The sequence below is a fragment of the Glycine soja genome, chromosome 17 (assembly GCF_004193775.1).
Source record: "Glycine soja cultivar W05 chromosome 17, ASM419377v2, whole genome shotgun sequence".
NCBI classification, from domain to species: domain Eukaryota; kingdom Viridiplantae; phylum Streptophyta; class Magnoliopsida; order Fabales; family Fabaceae; genus Glycine; species Glycine soja.
In genome coordinates this window covers 6,673,841-6,693,549 of record NC_041018.1, presented here as the reverse complement: position 1 = coordinate 6,693,549, position 19,709 = coordinate 6,673,841, and the positions used below count along the sequence as shown (strand labels likewise).

General features: G+C 33.2%; 3 protein-coding genes across 4 annotated transcripts; 1 reads left to right on the top strand and 2 right to left on the bottom strand.

Moving 5' to 3' along the window:
• LOC114392876 (tryptophan aminotransferase-related protein 2-like) lies at nucleotides 1–6,851 on the top strand. Of its 2 annotated transcripts, XM_028354124.1 has the most exons (6): nucleotides 1–488; nucleotides 590–913; nucleotides 3,997–4,300; nucleotides 5,487–5,767; nucleotides 6,160–6,461; nucleotides 6,569–6,851. In XM_028354124.1, exons 2-6 carry the CDS (start codon nucleotides 630–632, stop codon nucleotides 6,757–6,759), a joined length of 1,362 nt encoding a protein of 453 aa, XP_028209925.1. In that variant the 5' UTR covers nucleotides 1–488; nucleotides 590–629; the 3' UTR covers nucleotides 6,760–6,851. The 2 variants fall into 2 exon arrangements, with proteins under 2 accessions (XP_028209925.1, XP_028209926.1); XM_028354125.1 differs by lacking the exon at nucleotides 1–488 and having other exon boundaries at nucleotides 513–913.
• Nucleotides 6,852–7,224: 373 nt separating this feature from the next.
• On the bottom strand, nucleotides 7,225–8,195 carry LOC114392885 (P24 oleosin-like). Its single transcript, XM_028354140.1, has one exon. It carries the CDS (start codon nucleotides 8,126–8,128, stop codon nucleotides 7,646–7,648), a length of 483 nt encoding a protein of 160 aa, XP_028209941.1. The 5' UTR covers nucleotides 8,129–8,195; the 3' UTR covers nucleotides 7,225–7,645.
• A 7,916-nt stretch (nucleotides 8,196–16,111) lies between these two features.
• Nucleotides 16,112–18,496, bottom strand: LOC114393280 (LOB domain-containing protein 25-like). The gene is made up of 2 exons (XM_028354557.1): nucleotides 18,227–18,496; nucleotides 16,112–17,107 (listed from the first exon to the last, which is right to left on the bottom strand). The coding sequence occupies exon 2, from the start codon at nucleotides 17,095–17,097 to the stop codon at nucleotides 16,528–16,530; it is 570 nt and encodes a 189-aa protein (XP_028210358.1). The 5' UTR covers nucleotides 17,098–17,107; nucleotides 18,227–18,496; the 3' UTR covers nucleotides 16,112–16,527.
• Nucleotides 18,497–19,709: the final 1,213 nt, after the last annotated feature.

The following is a 19,709-nucleotide window of genomic DNA, read 5'->3' as shown; positions in this document are numbered from 1 at the left end:
TATTACTGTGATAAATAATACTCAACTATACTGTCTGATAAACTTTCTGCTTCCATTCATTCTCACACTTCACAACCATTCCCCCTCCCTCCCTCAGACCACAACCTCCTCATTTAATTTTTAGGAATGTATTATTATGAAGTGACTTTTATTCCTTACTTTGCTTCAGCCATGCTTTCTTTAATATTATCTTCTTTGTCCATTGCCACTTATGATCATCAAATCCCGCAAAACTTTTCTGAAGATTTTGAAGACTGGATTCAAAATCTAAGGCTCCCTCTTTCACACTTTTTCTGAATTTCAGGCTTTCTAATTAATTCAAAACCTTTTTCCGTTTCACAAACGATTCCTTTGAATTACCATTCAGAAGAATAACGCTTTTGGTTCGGGATTTCATCAGCATCACCGCCCCGAACCGCTATCTTTTAACATCTCCACCGAACACTTGTCGCAAGAGCTCTTTATTGCTGCCATAGTTTGTTTATTGAGTGAGTTATTTCAAAAGCAATATAAATATAGACCAGACCCTGTTCACTCCAAGGTGTTATCTGTCTCACAAGTTGTGTGTTCTGTTCTGTATCGATTTCAGATTTTAGATTTCTTCTAGTGCTTTTGTGTTTTGTTGGAAGATGGCAAAGCTTGCAGTTCCACCTTTGCTTTCTCTAAGGCACTTGCTGGTGCTATCACTTGCTTTGAATGTGAGTTTGATTCTGAGGACTGTGTATTATGAGAGTGAAAAAGGAAGCAAAGGGTTTTGTTTGAACAAAAACATGATGGCGGATGCAGATTCTGATGATAGAGAGGGGCATCTTATCCACAAATCACGTTTGGCTATGTCCTCTACTTCGTCTCTCGTTAATTCTACTCGTGCAGATCATCCAGGAGGAAGGGAAACAGTGATCAACTTGGATCAGTAAGTGCAACCTATGATTAATGTTTCTTCTTCTTTATTTGTTTCCTTTTGATCATGTCGAAATGTCTGCATTAAGGTTGCCTAAGGTAGCTAATTTAAGTGTTGTTTGGGTGAGCAAAGCAACTTTTTTTAAGATTTTTTTGCATATTCACTAATACCCTTTTGAGAATTCCTTTTGATCTTCACATACACAGTAAACATTTTTTACCTTTTGGGGGGAGGGGGTGACGGGTGTGTATTTCCCGGTGACAAAAGCATAGGGAATTAAGATTAGGGTGATGTCACCGGTTTTTCCTTTTTCTTCTTCAGCAAAATCTCCGGCTAAAAAATATTAAGTTCAGTATTGAAAATATAAAAATATTTCTTATTTTCTTAAAAGTATTTAGATATTTCTTAATACTAATACTTAGTTAAGGCTTCCGTTTTATATTTTATTTTATGATTAAAATTTGTAAGTCTTGGTTTTCGTCTTCTTATGTGGGTGAGAGAGAGATTTGGCGATTCTGTTACTGTTTCTCACAGGGCCCGATTGCTTACGTCGTTCGTCTGTGCTTTGCTTCCTGCTCTAGTTCCTGGGAAAGACAGGGACAACTAGAGTCTTTACTCTAAATGACTTTTTTAAAATGTCACTGACCCTATATATATATAACTAAAGAAAAGATCTTACTAAGGAAATACCCTCCATTTAAGTTGCATTTAAGAACAATGCTCTGGTCCAATGAATTTATTTTAAAAATGAATAAATGAGAATGTTTGTATATTCAGTTTAATATAAATTAGAATGTATCATAAATACATGCCATTAAATTTAACTATAAATATATTGTTATTTAATTAATAAGAATTTTATTTTAAAGATATTTTTAATATTCAATACATTTGTACTTTTTAATTATTAAAAAACATTAAATATTTTATAATTCTAATGCAATAAAAAATTTATTTTAGAATTTGAATTTCAAGATCAAAATTTTATAATTGAAAAAATATTCCGCAAGGGAAATTGAGTCTAGTAAAAGGTCAGTCTCTCACATGTATTAAACTATTGATATATAAAGCTAAAATTTAATATAAAACATATAATAAATAGATGTAAAAAATTAAATAATATATATTATGATAGTTTGATTATCTGAATTAAACATATATATATATATTGGAATAACTAAACCAATATAATTTTAATCAGATTGGTGGAATTTGAATTAGTGGTAATAATTTTCAAAATCTATCAATCTAATTAAATACGACTGATTCAAATTTAGTTTTATTATAAATTTAGACTAATCATACTCATAAACACCCATATTTGCTCCGCTTATTGGAACTTGATCAGCCATGAAAATAGACCCTGATCAGAGCGCACCACCCATTGTTAGTGTTTTGTCATCTCTGTTCCCGAGTTGGAGGGTCGGAAGTTTGTTGGGGGGATATTTTGATTGTTTTCGGTTAGTAACAAGAAATAAAATAAAATTGATAATTATATTAATTAAAATAAACTAAAACACTCGTTTCCTTTTTTTATTATAAAATATTTATTTATTGATTATACTACTCAATTTTGACAAGGATAAATTGGAACTCATATTAATCAGTTTTTTTACAATTGTAGCAAATTAAATATCCTAGAAACAGCCTCGTGCAGACAATATGTCTTAGCAGCACTAGACACAACACTAGTGCTGTGCAATGTGGAGTCTAACGTAGCACCATGGGAGGTTCTAGTATTTTTATTTTACCAACAACATTAATATTATTATTATGTTCGTTAAGGTAGTCGTGGACCTCAAACTACTAAAAGCCTACACATCGTAACTGGGGCTTTTAAGAGCACAAGAAGGGTATAGAATAGCAATATGGACTGGCACAAACATAACATAATAGTTCTTGGAAGAAGAATTCAGTTGGTGGGGGCCATGTGCCTGATGCGCACACTGCAATACCATTAAGTATGTATAAGGACATCCTTATGGTGCCCTTTGCTATGAATGAAAGTGCGCATTGGGTTGTGAATTGTGAATTGTGATTTGTGATGAGAGAGATCTTTACAACTTTTGGCCGCCCCAATTGTGAAACACTCAAATGTTGCTGTTTATATGTGTCTTCTTTTTCCTTTCCTTTCCCTCTGTCCATATGGATCAACTACTTCGTGGGCCCTAAGTAAATGGAAGTCCATGTCTAACGTATTTTGTCTTTCTTTTCTTACCTTAGCATCTGCACTTCCTTATTTCTATCCTGCACATATTTTCTAAAATGTGTTTTTCAGAATACAATAAGAGGTGTTAAATTTGATAGTGGGAGTGCAGGAAACAAATGTCCTTAGCATACCATGCCACAGCCCATTGATATGATGTATTTCAAATGTCAAATGCAATCATCTACCTATCTATCAATAATCTACTATTATCTATTCTTCTAAGTTCTATCTAATCCTATAGATCCTTCGACCCAACATTTTCCCCTTTTTTTTCTCTTATCTTTTCTTTTCCAGTACCTTACCCCTCATCCATAATCCATGCAGCCATTAACTCAACGTTGTTTTCTTCAAGGAGTTCATCGATCACTCCTCCTCCTTTCTTTTCTTACCTGCCCCACTGTGCTTTTACTGTTTTGAAATCTACCCAGCTTATTTTTAACATATACTACTTTTATAGGGCCAAGTAAAGATTGTTCTAGGCCATTTATTCATAGCACCACGTTGTTTCAGATTTCAGATATCAGATCATGCCCTACATCTACATGGGTCGATTATATTATATTAGGCACTTTACAAGAAGGAAATGACAGATACAGCATGCTACATTGCTACATGCTGGATGGAATAAAACAAAACACGGTGCAATCATATGCCAACTTTATCTGTAATAATAGAAAATGATGATGAGCACAACATAATTAATAATGAAAAAAATGTTGGTAATTCTTTTAGTACATACACCTGTTTTATGTTTTGATTATTTTCCCTTCACGGCCATGAATTTTAATAAATATAATTAATGATGAACCTGTTACCTATTAGGACATTTTGTTTATATAGTTTGATTCAAGATGTTAATTAAATTTAAAATGCTGATGGTATGCAGTGGAGACCCAACCATATATGAAAGATTTTGGAGACAAGTGGGTGACAAGACCACAATCATAATTCCAGGATGGCAATCCTTGAGTTATTTTTCTGATGGCTCAAACATTTGCTGGTTTTTAGAGACCGAGTTTGCAAGGGAAGTAGTGAGGTTACATAAAGTGGTGGGGAATGCTGTGACAGAAGGTCGCCATATTGTTGTTGGGACAGGTTCCTCTCAGCTAATTCTGGCTGCCCTTTATGCCCTGTCCTCGCCTGATGCTGCTGAACCAATCAGTGTGGTATCTGCCGCACCCTATTATTCGGTGAGTCATATGCATGATCTAAAAGTATGCTATTAGGGTGATTGTTTAAGAGAATTTAATATTTCTATAAACTTTTTTATGTTATTTTAAAGGAATTCTATAATGTGCTCACTAACCAAAGTAATAATAATATATAATAAAAAAGGACTCGGCATTTTATATTTTAAAAGGTTAAACAGCATTTCTTTTGTTTAAATTGGTAGTATAAAGTGTTTGAGAGAATTACCAACATCATGTGTTATAGTTAGTAGAAAAGTAAATAATTATGTTTCTTAAACATGTGGTCAAAGATTTAATATTAAGAGAGATGAATTGTTTAAATAGATCTCAGTAATAGTTTGAAGAATTAGTCTTCGACTATCGACCTAAGAGATATTGTATTTCTGGCAAAAGAAAAAGTGTTTGATAGAATTTAGTATTTCGTTACTATTTTGAAGTTGTTTGCTTCTCATGTGCTCATACCAAATCTGCCTCCACTTTTGGTCCTTCTCGTTGTTTGCTTCACCAATGCCTTTCCCTTTCTCTCTATCTCTCGCATGGGCCTGAATCTGATCACATGAAGACTTGTGGTGAACAGTCGCATGTGCTGAACTGAAAAGGAGTAAAATTTAGCTACCAGACTATCAAAGATATTTTGAATCCAAACTAAACGGTCATTCTTGCAATTTATAAAGTACGTAAAGGATAAAAAAGGGTCTGGCTAATTAATTATTTAGAAAGTAACAAGCTATGCATATGCACCCCCTGAATTTTTAATAAAAAAAGGTTTATATGACTGGCAAGTGGCAAATTTAGATGCATTTAATATTTGGGGACAACATAAAAGCGTTCAATATTTCTATTACTTATATTTAGGGGAATGATTATGTATTGATTATCACCATTCAAAATTATTCTTTCTGATTTTGTACATGCACTTGCAGAAGATCGAATAACTCTAAATTTTCGTAATCAATCTTTCTAAAATTCAATAAAGGTAGTATTAAATATTTTCATGTTTTTAACATCTCAATTAAATACTTCCATTTTGTTTTGGATTATACTTGTTTTGTTAGCTAGGAAGACATAGCAAAACTCCTTGGAGAATCCTAAGAGTGTTCTACTTCTATATTAAAAGTAAATTTGTTACCTTGTTTTTAGTTTGATAATAAGTTCATGGTTTAATGTTGTATTGAATTACTTGCAGTCCTACCCATCAATGGCAGATTATCAGAAATCAGGCCTTTACAAATGGGCTGGTGATGCAGAGAATTTTGACAAAGAGGGTCCTTATATTGAGCTTGTTACTTCTCCCAATAACCCTGATGGACATAGAAGGGAAGCTATGGTCAACCGAAGCCAAGGACTATTGATTCATGACCTTGCCTATTATTGGCCTCAATACACTCCAATATCATCCCCTTCAGATCATGATCTCACTCTTTTCACTGTCTCAAAATCCACTGGTCATGCAGGAATGCGCATAGGGTAAGTTGATAACAATACTTTTTCAGCCTCAATTGTTCATGTGGACTACTCCTTTTTAGAAGTTAACTCAATAACATAAAAGAGGATAATTAAGGATAGCCATCTGGGCATGACTAGGATCTGGTGGAAATTACGATGTAAAGATCTGGTATAGTTTTACACAATTATTGTTATTACATCATTAAAATACTTTTCATTTAAAACCTTTTGACTATGATAATAGTAATACAATAATACTCATCCTAGCCCCTAGGAATATACTGTTTAATGATGAAGTAAAACATGACAAATGCTTAAATAATAGTGCATAAGATTTTTATCAAAATTAAACTGAAATGTAATTGATGATATAAATAATTTTCTTAATTAAAATTTTCGCATTTATTTTCTAGGTGGGCTCTTGTCAAAGATAAAGGGGTAGCAAAGAAAATGACTAAATTCATAGAGATAAGTACAATCGGTGTCTCGAAGGATTCTCAACTCAGAGCTGCCAAAGTTTTAAAGGCAGTGTCTGACAGCTGCGAACATGAAAACTCCCAATATGAGGAATCATTTTTCATGTACAGCTACAACATAATGTCACAAAGATGGAAGCAACTGAGAGCAGTAGTTGAGGCCGGTGATTTGTTCACTTTGCCACAATTTTCTCCTGCATTCTGCACCTTCTTTGGTCAGGAGACGGAGCCTCAACCAGGTAATTAAATTAACAAATTTGATTCAGAAACTTTGTCTCACCATGTATTTTCATGTGTGGATGTGATTTTTTATTCCTTTGTTAATTATTTTGTACCTACCTTGCAGCTTTCATATGGCTGAAGTGTGAGGGAGATATAGAGGACTGCGAAAGCTTGCTTCGAGAACACAAAATTATATCAAGAAGTGGGAAACACTTTGGGGCTAGCCCAAAATACGTAAGAATTAGCATGCTGGATACTGATGAAACTTTTATACAGTTAATAGATAGACTATCAGCCATACAACAAGGAGAATAATGAAAAATTTATCCTTGATGTATATGTATAACGAATAAAAAAGTCATAGTTCAAATATAAATATTCGGCCGTGCAATTTCTCATTCCATACATAAGAATATTTTCTCTTGGGGTTCAAATATGGGATGCTTAACCGATTCTAAAGAATCAAAACAATCCTAATTAACAACATATGGAAGTTATCATCTCAATGAATAGAAAGACTATATGTTCTGGGTCACGCTATGGATTTAAAATCAATGATGGGTGAGACAACTGATTGGATCATTTAAAAACTTATTTTGGTGTTCAAGATATATAGAACTTTAGTGTGGTTATTCGATCATATTTTAAGTGAACAATAATGAGTTTTTTTTTTATATTTCTCTAACCGTAATAAATTGCTGTATGAAATAAAGTTCTCATATAAAATATCTGCAGAGCTCTATTGTTTTAGGTTTTTGATAATTTTGTGAAAACTTGATCTCAATCAACTAAAATTGAAATTGAAGTGTAGTACACTTTACAAATTAAGTAACAGTAATTGGAAAGCATAAGCATTGCATTGCATTTAAACTCTATTGCATACAACACACTAGGTTTAGGTTTACTACATACTAATACCAACACTTTGACATCACAATCCACAGTAAAGCAGGCTTTAGAATAGTTACACTAAGGAAACCCTCTTTTCCTTCATGGGTTAAAACTTTCCGCACTCCTATTGTTACTCCCTGCACTTCCTGTTGTATTATGAAAAGCTTATTCCAAAATAGGAGTTGCATTTCAGAATGAACTTTTCATAATGAAATAGGAAGTGCAGGAAACAATTTGGGAGTGCATTAAGCAAAAGCCTCCCTCATGAACATGACTCCTTCGTGGCCATAGCATAACCGAACAAACTCACTCACGAGGTTGCTACGCTTTCTTTGTGGGCTTTTCTTGTTTCACTAATGTCTTTCTGGGCCTTGGTTGCGGTCTCTTTTTGGGCCTGATGGACTGTTTCCTGGGCCTGACGCACGGCTTCATCGGTTTTCTGGGCCACGCGGTCCGCGTCGTCCCGAGGACGTTGCGGGTGTTCCGGTGAGTGTGAGCGGCGGAGATTGGTGGCTAACCAAGCAAAGGAAGAGATGGAGGTGATGCCGAAGACTCCGGATGTGAGGAAGCCGGCGACGGCGAGAGCGATGAATAGGGCCGCGGGGAGCAAGACGGGGCTGAAAATGACGAAGAGTGGGGTGACGACGGTGAGGCTGATGACGGTGGCGGAGAGGGTGAGGCCGACGAGGATGAGAAGAGAGACGCCGAAAGGCACGAGGGCGGCGAGGACGAGAACATTGGAATTGGAAGGCTTTCGCTTCATGTAGTTGTCTTGTTGCTGTGGGTCTGCCATGGGAGGAATTGAAGCTAGCTATGTATGTGTAAGAGGGATTGTGGGGTATGGAAAGCGAGAGAGGGGTGGTGATGAGAATTTAAGGAAGAGGAAGGTGGTGACACGTGGAGAGGGTGATGAACACTTGGGAGGAGGCTTGCATGGGAAGAGGTACATGTCGTTTGATAGCGAGGAAAGGTGTTAGCGTTGCACTGTGTCAACAGTGAACGTATACAATGCTGATCCATCGGTGCATGCAAATTCATTTATATATTCACCGCATTATATATACCGTCCTTTGATGAAAAGACAAATATATTGTTTTCTTGGTCATAAAATCTCATATAGTCATACCTAAATAGTTTGTGTTGGATGTGGATTGTTGATTATCTTTCCCTTTTCATATTTTTGCAATAGACTTATGTGACCCGAATCTTTTATGTACTAATTATTAAAATATTTATTATGAATTATTGAAGATATAATAATAATATATGTGAATTACATATTGTTTTAGATGAAATTAAAGATAAGATTGACACCCTCTAATGAGTTGGGCGAATCATCCAGAGAATGGTTCATTGAGAGGTTCTTATCCATTCTAAGAGGATAATAAATTTGTTATAAAATTAAGTAAAAAAAATTTTAACACTCTATGACGGTCTCTCTTAGTCACGTTCTCCCGTGGAAAGTGAGGAGTAATCCTTTCAAGGATTTCTATGGTTAAGCTACACTCATGGGGATGAATGTGAATCGAGGTTAGTGTTTCATAACCTTCTACGTTTTATCATTATACTCACATGTTATAATTTGTATTTATGAGATGATTGTCTTATTATTTTTCATCACTAACAATAATTAATAAATAAAATTTGTTAATAAAAGAAAAACAAAAAATTGCTCATAAAAAAAAGAAAAAAAAATCGAAAAAAGAAGAACAAGCTCGAAAATTTATCTTAAATAATCTTAGCCTGTCCATATTCTAACCGTCATAATATACAACAAATGTTATCTCTGGATACTTAATTTGCTTTCTACTTTGTGTATACACTGCACCGGAGTCATCTATTATTGTTTTTATAATGATTCATCTATTGTTATTTTGATATATTGTGGAGAGCTAAATAATTCGAAGTGCTCTAATGTATGTTTTTGGTACAAAAGCTTAATTTTTTTTTTATCTTAATAACGATATTATTTTTATATAAATTCATATAAGGAAATGAGTTTACATATTCACTATTTTTGTGTCTTTTTAATTTTAAATTTTCATTATTCTTAATTTTACAGGATGCAAAAATTAAACTCATGTATAGCATTTTTCTTGCATTAATTGAAGTGGTCGCGCAATAATTATAAAAAAGAATATATTTTAGTATATATTTTTCGAATGAAATACTAATAAAAACTAGTCAGATAACTTCAGGACTTACTTCTTTTTAATGTCAACATCAAAATACTTTATATTAAATTCTTAACAAGATATATAAATTGAAATAAACAATATTTTTATTTTTAAGTCTGATAATTTTTATTCTACATTCACGTGTATAAAAAAAGTGCACAGAGGAAACTATATAAGAAAAAAGAGGCTCTTGGCCCAACTTTAGAAGAAGAAATGTCCAGTGTTTTGATCCATCTAATTCTTTAGTTAATGGTATCAACCCCTACCTGCAAAATTTAAGCTCATGATTTTGAACCCATATGTCCAAACCAAGTGTTCCTTATTTAACGGGAGAATTGGGAGAATTTTATTTAATTTTTATTGTGTATAAAATTTTGTTAGACCAAATAATAGTCACCAATCACGAGTGAAATGAGACAAGTGCAAGCCACGTTGAAATGACCCATTTTCTTAATTATGTCAGAATATAAATGGCCGGATATCATCCGGCATCTTTGATTTCATGTTTCGGATGTAATACTTTACATTTCAGATATATTTTTTAGAAATTAATAATTATAATTTTTACATCTCAAACCTAATTCTTCCATACTCAGTTTTCAAGCTCATAACATGTGTTCTCAGAAAAAAAAATTACGAGATATTTTTTCTAAGATACAATCAAACATTAAAAATATATATTTTTTGGACAAGTATTTTCAACTGTAGTTGGTTGTTTGTAAAAAAGAAAAAAAATCCTTCTATTAGATTATTTATTTATGTATAAATTAATATTAATTAAATATTTATGAAAACTGTATATACTATATAGGTTTGTTCCGGCCAATACCTAAGAGGCACAAAATTTATTAAAGCATATTGACCCATTAATTAAGCATTAAGGGGATGCACACATGGATCACAAAAAAATATGAGAAAATATTAAATATCAATCTCTCTCAAAAATTATAAAAGGCGGGAAAAGTGTATTAATGAGCAATGCATTTGATGACACCCCTCACAAGAAGTGCAGTATAAAAAGAAAGTAGAACAAGTATGGTAAGTATGAATCATTATCAAATTTGTTGGAGTCTTTGCAAGTGACTTCAGCTACTTTGGAGGACAAGAGCAACACGAACTTCGAAGCTCTAGCAAACTTGCTACTTTGCTAGGCAACACACATTGAGACCATTTGGTTGGTATCGAATAGGGCATTTATTTGAAATCAATCCCAACCTGATTAAACACAATGACATATGGAAAAAAAGTATAATTTTTTAAATAGGTATATATATTTTTTTGGGTGATCATAAATAGGTATATATTAATAATAAAATTTCTCAACTTAATATATATTGTACTATTTTTGTATATATGATATGTTATTTATACTAATATTATTTATCTTGAACTGTAAAAAAATATTTATCTTGAAATATATTTTATAAATATACATTAATTGTATTTTTATACTTATTTTATTATGATATAATTATATTTAATGTTAAGATAATCATATTCACGATCTGACCTATGTATATCAAATTCAAAATATAATAGAAATTAAATTTAAGAAACACCCTGAAACCCAATTTTGTTACAAGTAGTCCATGTAGACGCATGCCAAAAAAGATGACAAACACAACAACTTTTTTCTTTAAAAAAAAAAACTAAATTGGATATGATAATTAAAGATATGTTATCATGCGAGAACCTAGAATCCTTAAATCATGCATAAATATGATACAAATTAAAACTTATTCATCAATAGACAAGGTAGGAATACATGATGACTATCTTCTTCAAAAGAAAATCCCATCACACAAGACATATGCCCTACACTTGAGGCAATATTCATCTTACATAGATTAACTCGAGTTAGCAACCTATCCAAAATAACCCGCCAAGATAATGTGTAAAAACACTTTGAGTATAATAGAGCTCTTCCCAAAAATTTAAAGATAAAAGGAGAAGAGTGCAAACTCCTTTATATCATATATGTTAGTAGAAAATTGTAAGCTGATTTAACTAAATAATGTTCAAAGGGGTCTTCCTTTCATACCAATTAATCCAGCAAACTTCTATACAAAGAGAGAGATCTCAAGGACTAGATCCATGGGTACTCAGATTGATGTTTTCTATGACTCGTAAAAAGTAATGTCAGGTTTAGAGATGTAAGATCTCTCCCCACTCCTAAACTTGTTCTGATGACATATATGAATTAAGATTTTTCTTATGCCTTCATTTTTTAAAATTATTAAAAAATAAAATAATTTTTAATAGTTAAATAATAAATGTAAAATTATAGATTTAACTTATAATATAATTCTTATTTTTTTATTTTTAAGTCCTTTGTTATTTATTAATTTTTATATATCATTTGAATTAAATTATAATTAATATATTAATATATAATAATTTATTTTAAAATGCATAAATAAATCAAAATTTTTTAAAAAAATTGTGGCGGGTGAGTTTCTTCTGACCTCATAAAATCTGATAGATATGAAATTTGAGTTTAAAAATCTCAAACATACCTCTTTTAATATGAACCTGCCTTACCTTAGTGAAGGAGAGTAGAGAGACTGAGAGCCTAACTGCTCCGTTGTCATGCCTTGATTGGCCAACAACTTCTCTTGGCAGACACATACAAAAAAAAAATAAAAAATCCTTCCTTCACTTTCAATTATTATGAAACTACTCACCCATTTCAGCCGCACAAACCTTCCCTCTTTATAAGGACTTGATACAAGAGTGGGAAAAAGTGCATCAGACTGATCATATAGGCTGATTGCACTGATATAAATTATTGGAAGACTACTGTTTGATTCTTAGAGGCAGAGAAGAAGAAAAAAAAAGTTTGACTAACGACTTAATAAGTGAGTGATAAGAACTGTACCATATGAATGATCTCGGCGTCCCCCTTCCTCCTTCAATAAATATTTTGATTTTCATTTATAGTAAATCAGAAATTAAGAACCAGTTTCTTACAAATTAAAAAAATGATTTTGATTTAAAATAATCTAGTATTTATTTTTTAGAGATTAAAAAAAACTAATTTATGTTTATTTACCACGTAAAATTCATTTTTTTTAAAACAATTGATTTTATGAGAAACTATTTAAAATAGTTTCTGATTTTAATCATTTTTAGATTCCTTTAAACTTATGATTATTTTTAAAAACTGAAACAATTCTATGAAAAACTTCTAAAAGTGATAAAAAAAATTAAAAAAAATAAGTGATTTTTACAACCAAAAAAAAATGTAACCAAACGGGTATAATTTATATATATGAATTTCCTTAAATCAAGTTCAGCCATTTTAAAATAAAAATAAAAAAAAACTTAGATACGTTTGTGTAAATAAAATTCATAAATTTCATTAACAATCATAACATTATGGAAAGCTTTATAATTGCTCTAACCTAAGGATGGAAAAGTTTCATAATTTCAATAGCAAGTAGCAACTATCATGTCATCTAAATGTGTATATCATGTGCTAGTAAAACTAGTCAATTTCCTTATATAGACCTCCTTTTTTGTTTTTTAGTCTAGATTTATTCCGGATTGGGAAGATTTTTCATTTTTAAATGACCTAATACAATGCGATAGCTTAATTATGAACAGCCCTTTTATATAAACAAGGCGATATGTAGAGGATTAATATTATTTGATCTTTACATCAACAATAGCTTAATTATGCATTTGGGATGATTTATTTGTTTACACTCATGAGCATTTATAGATGCTTCAATGACTAGGACAAAATGTGAAGAACTTTGAAGGTATGCATTCTTCAAGCCGTATATAAAACTTCACATGCATAAATTTGAAATGAATTACAAGGGTATGAAAATGATGTTCAAATGAAGATGGCAAGTGTAATAAAACCCAGTCATGATATATACGTTATTATCAAGACTCACAGTCACCTTATGAATGATGACCAATTTCATTAATTAGCAGTTTGAGTTATGCTTTTTCAGACCTTGGAATATTTTTGGTACATACAATTGAAATGGACACATCATATGTGCACGTATACTTGTCTCAACGACTGTCTGTAAATACTATTAGGGTGACAATAGACTCGTTTGTCTCTCTTGACCATAATGTGACGAATGACGAAGTACATTAGTACACATGTTTGGGTCTGTGTGTGTGTGAGAGAGAGAGTGTGTGGAAATTAAACCACATAACGCGAAAGATACAAGTCCCTGGACCCATTGTGGGCTTTTCTTAGGTGCACGAGGACATAAAGAATTTGTTGTGGGGGCTTAAATAGGGATAGGACCCCCCCACCCCCCTCCCCACATGCTTTGCTTGTCCTTTCTAATAACTTCACCCTGCAAATTTTCACCTGCTCTTTGCTTCTTTTCCACGTCTTAGTACTGCAGAGAGTGAAGAAGATTGATGGGTTTGATGGATTCTGAAATTATAACTATTGCATTCATTCAGAGAAACAACAAGTTCAGAAAGCCATACTCACTTTTTTCTCTGAGCCACAACAGTGTATGTATATATAACATTCACACCCCTTAATTTCCTTTGGTTATTTATTCATTCGCCAAAAAAAAAAAATTATTTATTAAACTTTTTATTAGTTCCAACCGCAATATTGCTATAATCTAATCTTATTTATACCCATTAAAAGGGACTTGACGGTGTAAGGGGGGAGATATTCTGAGTGAAAGTTGATCAGGGATTAGATTTGCTTCACAAAAAATTCCAAGAAAGAAAAGGTTGAGGCCTTTGGTGATCTCGAGGAGGAAAGCCGGGTCAGGGTGACTCTCACAGTCATAGTCATATCATATATTATAGAGTGAGAAAAGAAAGAGAAGGTTATGAATTGGAGGTCTTAATATGGATGTGACTCTCTCTCGCTCGTGTCCCTTATATTCTTTCAAGCACAAGAGAAGAGAGGGTGGGGGGAGGAGGGTGGCTTCTGACTTTTTCTTGATTTTAATGAGAGTAACAGTGTCTGTGTGCTGTCTGCTGAGTGCTGAGAGAGGGTGTAAATAAAGTGACTGACAAAAACTGAAGGGAGAAACAGAAGATGTTTTCAGCATTTAGCTCTGTACTTACCACTGAGACTGCAAAGACACATGAATATTATTCATAATTTAGAGAGAGAGAGAGAGATAAATAATCGAAGGGTTGTTCCAATTTTCATGATTTCAATTGAAGTTCTCCTCCTCTTTCTTTCTTCTTATCTTTGGAAGAAAATAAAAACTATACAATTAGGCTAACTTTGTAGCTTGATGATTTATAATTACACGTATATAGGATTAAATGAATGACCCGCTTGCTTTCTTTTGGTAAGATGAAAGGTTTCGTTGCTTTTCTTCAGGGAACTGAATTGATCGTGGAAATAAAAAACCCTAACCCTATGCCTAGCTATATTTTTTCACTGGGATTAAGATTTTTTATTTTTTTTTAATGCTGCAACTTCTGGGATTCTGATCTCACCAGGATCGGATCAGAATTTTACCTGCCAAATTGCAAACTAACATTTGCCTAGATAAAAACAATCCAATGAAGATGTATAAAGGCAATTAATGTTTTCCAATTATATTCAATGAAGCTACGTACATAACATTTTTATATCTATATAGTTACAATCTAAAATAATTTATATTAATTTGAATGCATGCAAGTTGTTGTCAATGTAGCTGCAGTATATGAGAGAGAGGGAGAGGGGGTCACATTCATACTGTTTCACAGTATTGTCTGGAGGTGGTGTTGGTGGTGGATAGCAACAGTTTCGAAGGGCTACCCTGCAGGGTACATATATATATCTTCGAAGGATATAGATGAAAGAGAGAGAGAGAGAGAGAAAGAAAAGCTGAAAACCCTAAGGATGTATGAACTACTACTAGCATTACTTTATGTATTGGATCCAACAAGGACAGCGACTGTGGCTCACTATTTCAGATATTTTATGACTAAAGAAAAGTGGAGATGGAGCTAAGCCTCAGTCTCACGGGAAGACAATGTTTTAGACCGAGATATTCATCATCTTACCTTTTTCTCAGTACATGATGAAAACTACAATTCAAACTAGCTTAGATTACAGCAGAGACACAAGTTCAGAAAAAACACTGCTCGTTTTTCCTGTTAGTTGAGTTCATCGAACACCATACCCGATGCTACTAGCTCAATGTATCTCTTCAAAATTCTAAAAGATATGGCTGGCTAGCAACATGATGATGTGTTGGATTATATGATCAGGAAGACATACTTTTACATGAAAACTACATACATGATAGCTGAACTGGAGCTTAATATCTTGTCTTTGTGTCTGCAGTGACTGTGACATTTATTATATATTGCAAGTAATTAACTCGATCCCCTCAAAAGTCTTGACAGTATTAATACTTGGGGAAATTACTAAGGCAAGGAAAATTATAATTTTATGTGAACTCACAACGGATGGTTTAAGAATTCGAATCTAGGTTAGAATCACCTATATAAACCTGGTAATTACTAATTAGATGTAAAAACACAAAAATAATTAAAAGGGTGGTCCACAAATAAGACTAGGAAAACCAGGCAGGAATATATAGCCTGAGTTGGACCAAGAGTCTAAACCATAGTTTTTACTTATTAGGCGTTACAACTAACTAATGTTACTGCTTACTTGTTTTTAATCATAAAAAACAATATGACCGAGAAACATGTCAACTCAGCTTCACATTGCACATGCCTAGAGTTGCATCAATACACAATAAGAGGTCTAGTAGCCACATACATTACACTATGCATGTTCTACCAACTTATTTTAGGCTCTAAAGAAAAAGACTACCTAACTCCCTGGCTACAAGTTTTTAAACAATACAAAGTCATCAAAGGAAACAAATAAAATTAAGAGTCTCATAGCTAGAAGTAGAAGAGTCCAGCACTAAGGCTACACAGCTAGCCAAGAGTCCAAAATAGACACATATAATATAATAACACCACACCATCATCAGAATATTGCAGGCCACGCCTCAAAAAGCATAAAACCCTAGAAGGGTTAATACTGCAAACTTAATTTTCACAAATTACCTCCTCCTCCTGCTCCCTCACTGATATCCTCCGAGGAGGTATCAGTCCAAGGAAGAGCATAAGGAAAGGAATAAGCAGTAGCAGTAGTAGACTGGTGGCGATAAAACCCACTTGCTAATTCGTTGCCAAATCTTGCACTAAACTGCCTCTGGGGAACATGGTGAAATGAAGCAAGTCCTGGTGGCACAGAAAGTGATGCTGGAGTGATGTCAGTGTAAGAATAGCGTAGCAGATCAGCATTTGCAGCATCAAGCTCCTTTTGGAGCCTTTGGACTTGTCTCTGAAGGAAAGAGATGGCTCCTACACAGCCATAAACTGGGTCCCTCACACGTGCCTCTGCCTCATAGGCGAGGGAGTTCACTGCATCCTCCCTCTGGTGAGGGAGGAGTTCATTGAGGAGCTTGGTTACGTTGCTGGCACCAAAGATTTTGTGGACGTTTGCGAACTTTTGAGGCTCTTCGGGTGGGAAGTATGGCGCAAAGATGCATCCTGGCATGCATTTCCTCCTCAAGAACTTGCAGGCTGCACATGGAGAGTTGTAAGAGCTGGATGATGCCATTTTCCCTGCACTAGAGAAAGACTGGCATGAAACCAACAAACAACAAACTTCATATCTATCTCAAGTTCTTCAGTAAGCAGTTCTATATTCTAACTTCTTAATGTATATCAAAGATGAATATGGTCCAAAAACTGGATCTGATGCAAGTTTAGTTGCACCTCTTAATATGTATTCCACTTTTTTTTTTTAATATAAGCCTTAATGTATTCCACTATTCTTTGTTCTCGGATCTTCATTATTATGGTTGCAGAATACATATATCAGTGATACTATAGTAGTCAGAAAAAGCTTTTCTAAGGACTTACAATTGGAATAGTATTAGTCCTATTATATATCATTAGTGATTACCCTTGAGGCTTTTATTCATCTCTCCAAAATCTTCCCAGACAAACAACCCTTAACTCCCACTCTTTCTTTACATATGTACATATATACATGCAACAAGATTATATATGCTGGCTAGCATAAATTCAAAGATTCGTTGTCGCTTTCAAGTATAAAATATTATATATGATTATCTTTATCCTTGCTTATTTCCTTTTCTGAAAAAGATGTGTTTTCCTTCTTTCCTCTTTTTCTTTTTCTTTTTCTGTTCATGGCAAAAATAAATAAAAAAGAATCAGTAAAGAATTCTTAATTTTAAGCATGTTATCTTCAAAGTGTTACTCTGAATTTCTCCTTAAGTTTATGGGTTTGTTTCTTCTGCTTTATTTTTACCTTATCTCAGGAAACATTATATATTGAATGTTTATACACTGCGGTGAAAATAACACTTTATCTGTATAAATGTTTCTTCTGCTGAAGAATTAATTGAGCTGCATGACGAGGTAGCAAGTCATAATTTCCTTCTGAAAATATTAAATAAGTCGATCAAGCTAGTAGGGATCTGGCTTCTGCAACAAGCCATGATAGTATTTCATGACTGCATACAAAAAAAACCATAAAAATGGAAAAGCCCTAAAAAAGCATCGTTTTACTTACTTTACTTGAAAGACACACAAACAGAGAAAGAACTATATATGCATAAAGAAAAGGAGTAGAGAAGAAAGCAGCACAACACATAAACATGATTTTACCTGTTTTTGATGTAGGTTTCTTTGGTATATAAGATGAACTAAAAGGGAAGTACCTTTTTTCCCTTGTTGGAGGTCTTTGAGAAGCTGTTCTCTTTTTCCCTCTCGAGACAAAGTAGCCTAAAGCCAACGAGAGGTATAAGCCTCAGATTTGTTAAAGGATGGAGCACTCCTAAAGAGGAAACCCTAATTGAAAGTGAGTCACAAGGGGAGAGCGACAAACAGATATAGTGTGTGTGTGTGAGAGAGAGAGAGAGAAAGAGAGTGAGTGAGAGAGTGATGAAAAGCTGATAATTAAGTGGTAAAAGGTGATAGTAGTAGAGGGGGGAAGGCAAACAGCATTGAGTGGATGGAGAAAGAATGGATGCAAAAGACAAAGGTAATAAATGGAGTTAGACTAGAAAGAATAACCATGACCTTGCATCCAATAATAATATGTATCAGGAATGTGGGTGGGGATGTTTTACATTCTCCATCCTACTCCAATTCATGCACTGAAACGGATTTGTAATTTTGGAGAAAAAAAAACCATCAAACCTCATTTCTTAACACAGGTAAAGGGCATTCACTAAAAGGCCCTAAATGGTGTTTGAAAATCAAATGAATAGGAAGGGTTAATAGACTATAATAGAAAGAAAATAATTAACACCGTAAAAAAGAGTAAAAAAAAAAGGGAGTGGTGTCACATATATTATTGAGGAAGATCGAATTGATAATTATTAACACCGTGACCAGCATATTTTCAAGCCTGTCGAGAATTGCTTAGTGGTTTGCTTTACTATCGTGTTGTACAAGGCCACAAAGGGTAACAACGATGCGTGTGTACGAACGATCATTTTTGGCACCAGGAGCAGAGATGGTTGGACTTTTGTGTATCAATAGATCATAATCTTCCCTATACTCTAAACAATGATGATGCAGTTGTTATTATATTTGCAAAATCCGCATGATATATACATATGGCAATGTGTTAAGTACACTGCACCCCAACTGCCCTCAGTATTTAATTACATAATGACAGGAAGTAGCTTATTTCCACAGATTACTACAGTAGCCGGGAGATTGGCCGAGGATAAAGTTTCAGAATATCTACTAATTGATCGTTTGGTTCATTTCTACTTTTATCTATATTATTATATGTAATCTTTTACTATATATGTGTTTTAATTTTTAAAATATTGGATAGAAAGAAACAGAAACAATCAGGAGTTTATTTATTTTTCAAACCTTCAAGAAGCTAACTAAAATTGGATCATTTTCTCAAGAATTATAATCATTTTAATAAAGTATCATATTATTTGAATTATTAATTTGAGTGGTATTGAATTTGATTTCCGTAAAAATAAAATTTTAAATTCAAGTCTTTTGAATGAAAAAAATATAAATAAAAAAAAGAAAAACTCACTAAAAATTATTAGTCTATTTTTTTTAGGAAGATTAATTATTATCAAAGTTGATAAATAGTTTATACAATAATAAAATTATAATTATTTGTTACACAATAATATATGTGATAGAAAAATTAATTAATTAATATAT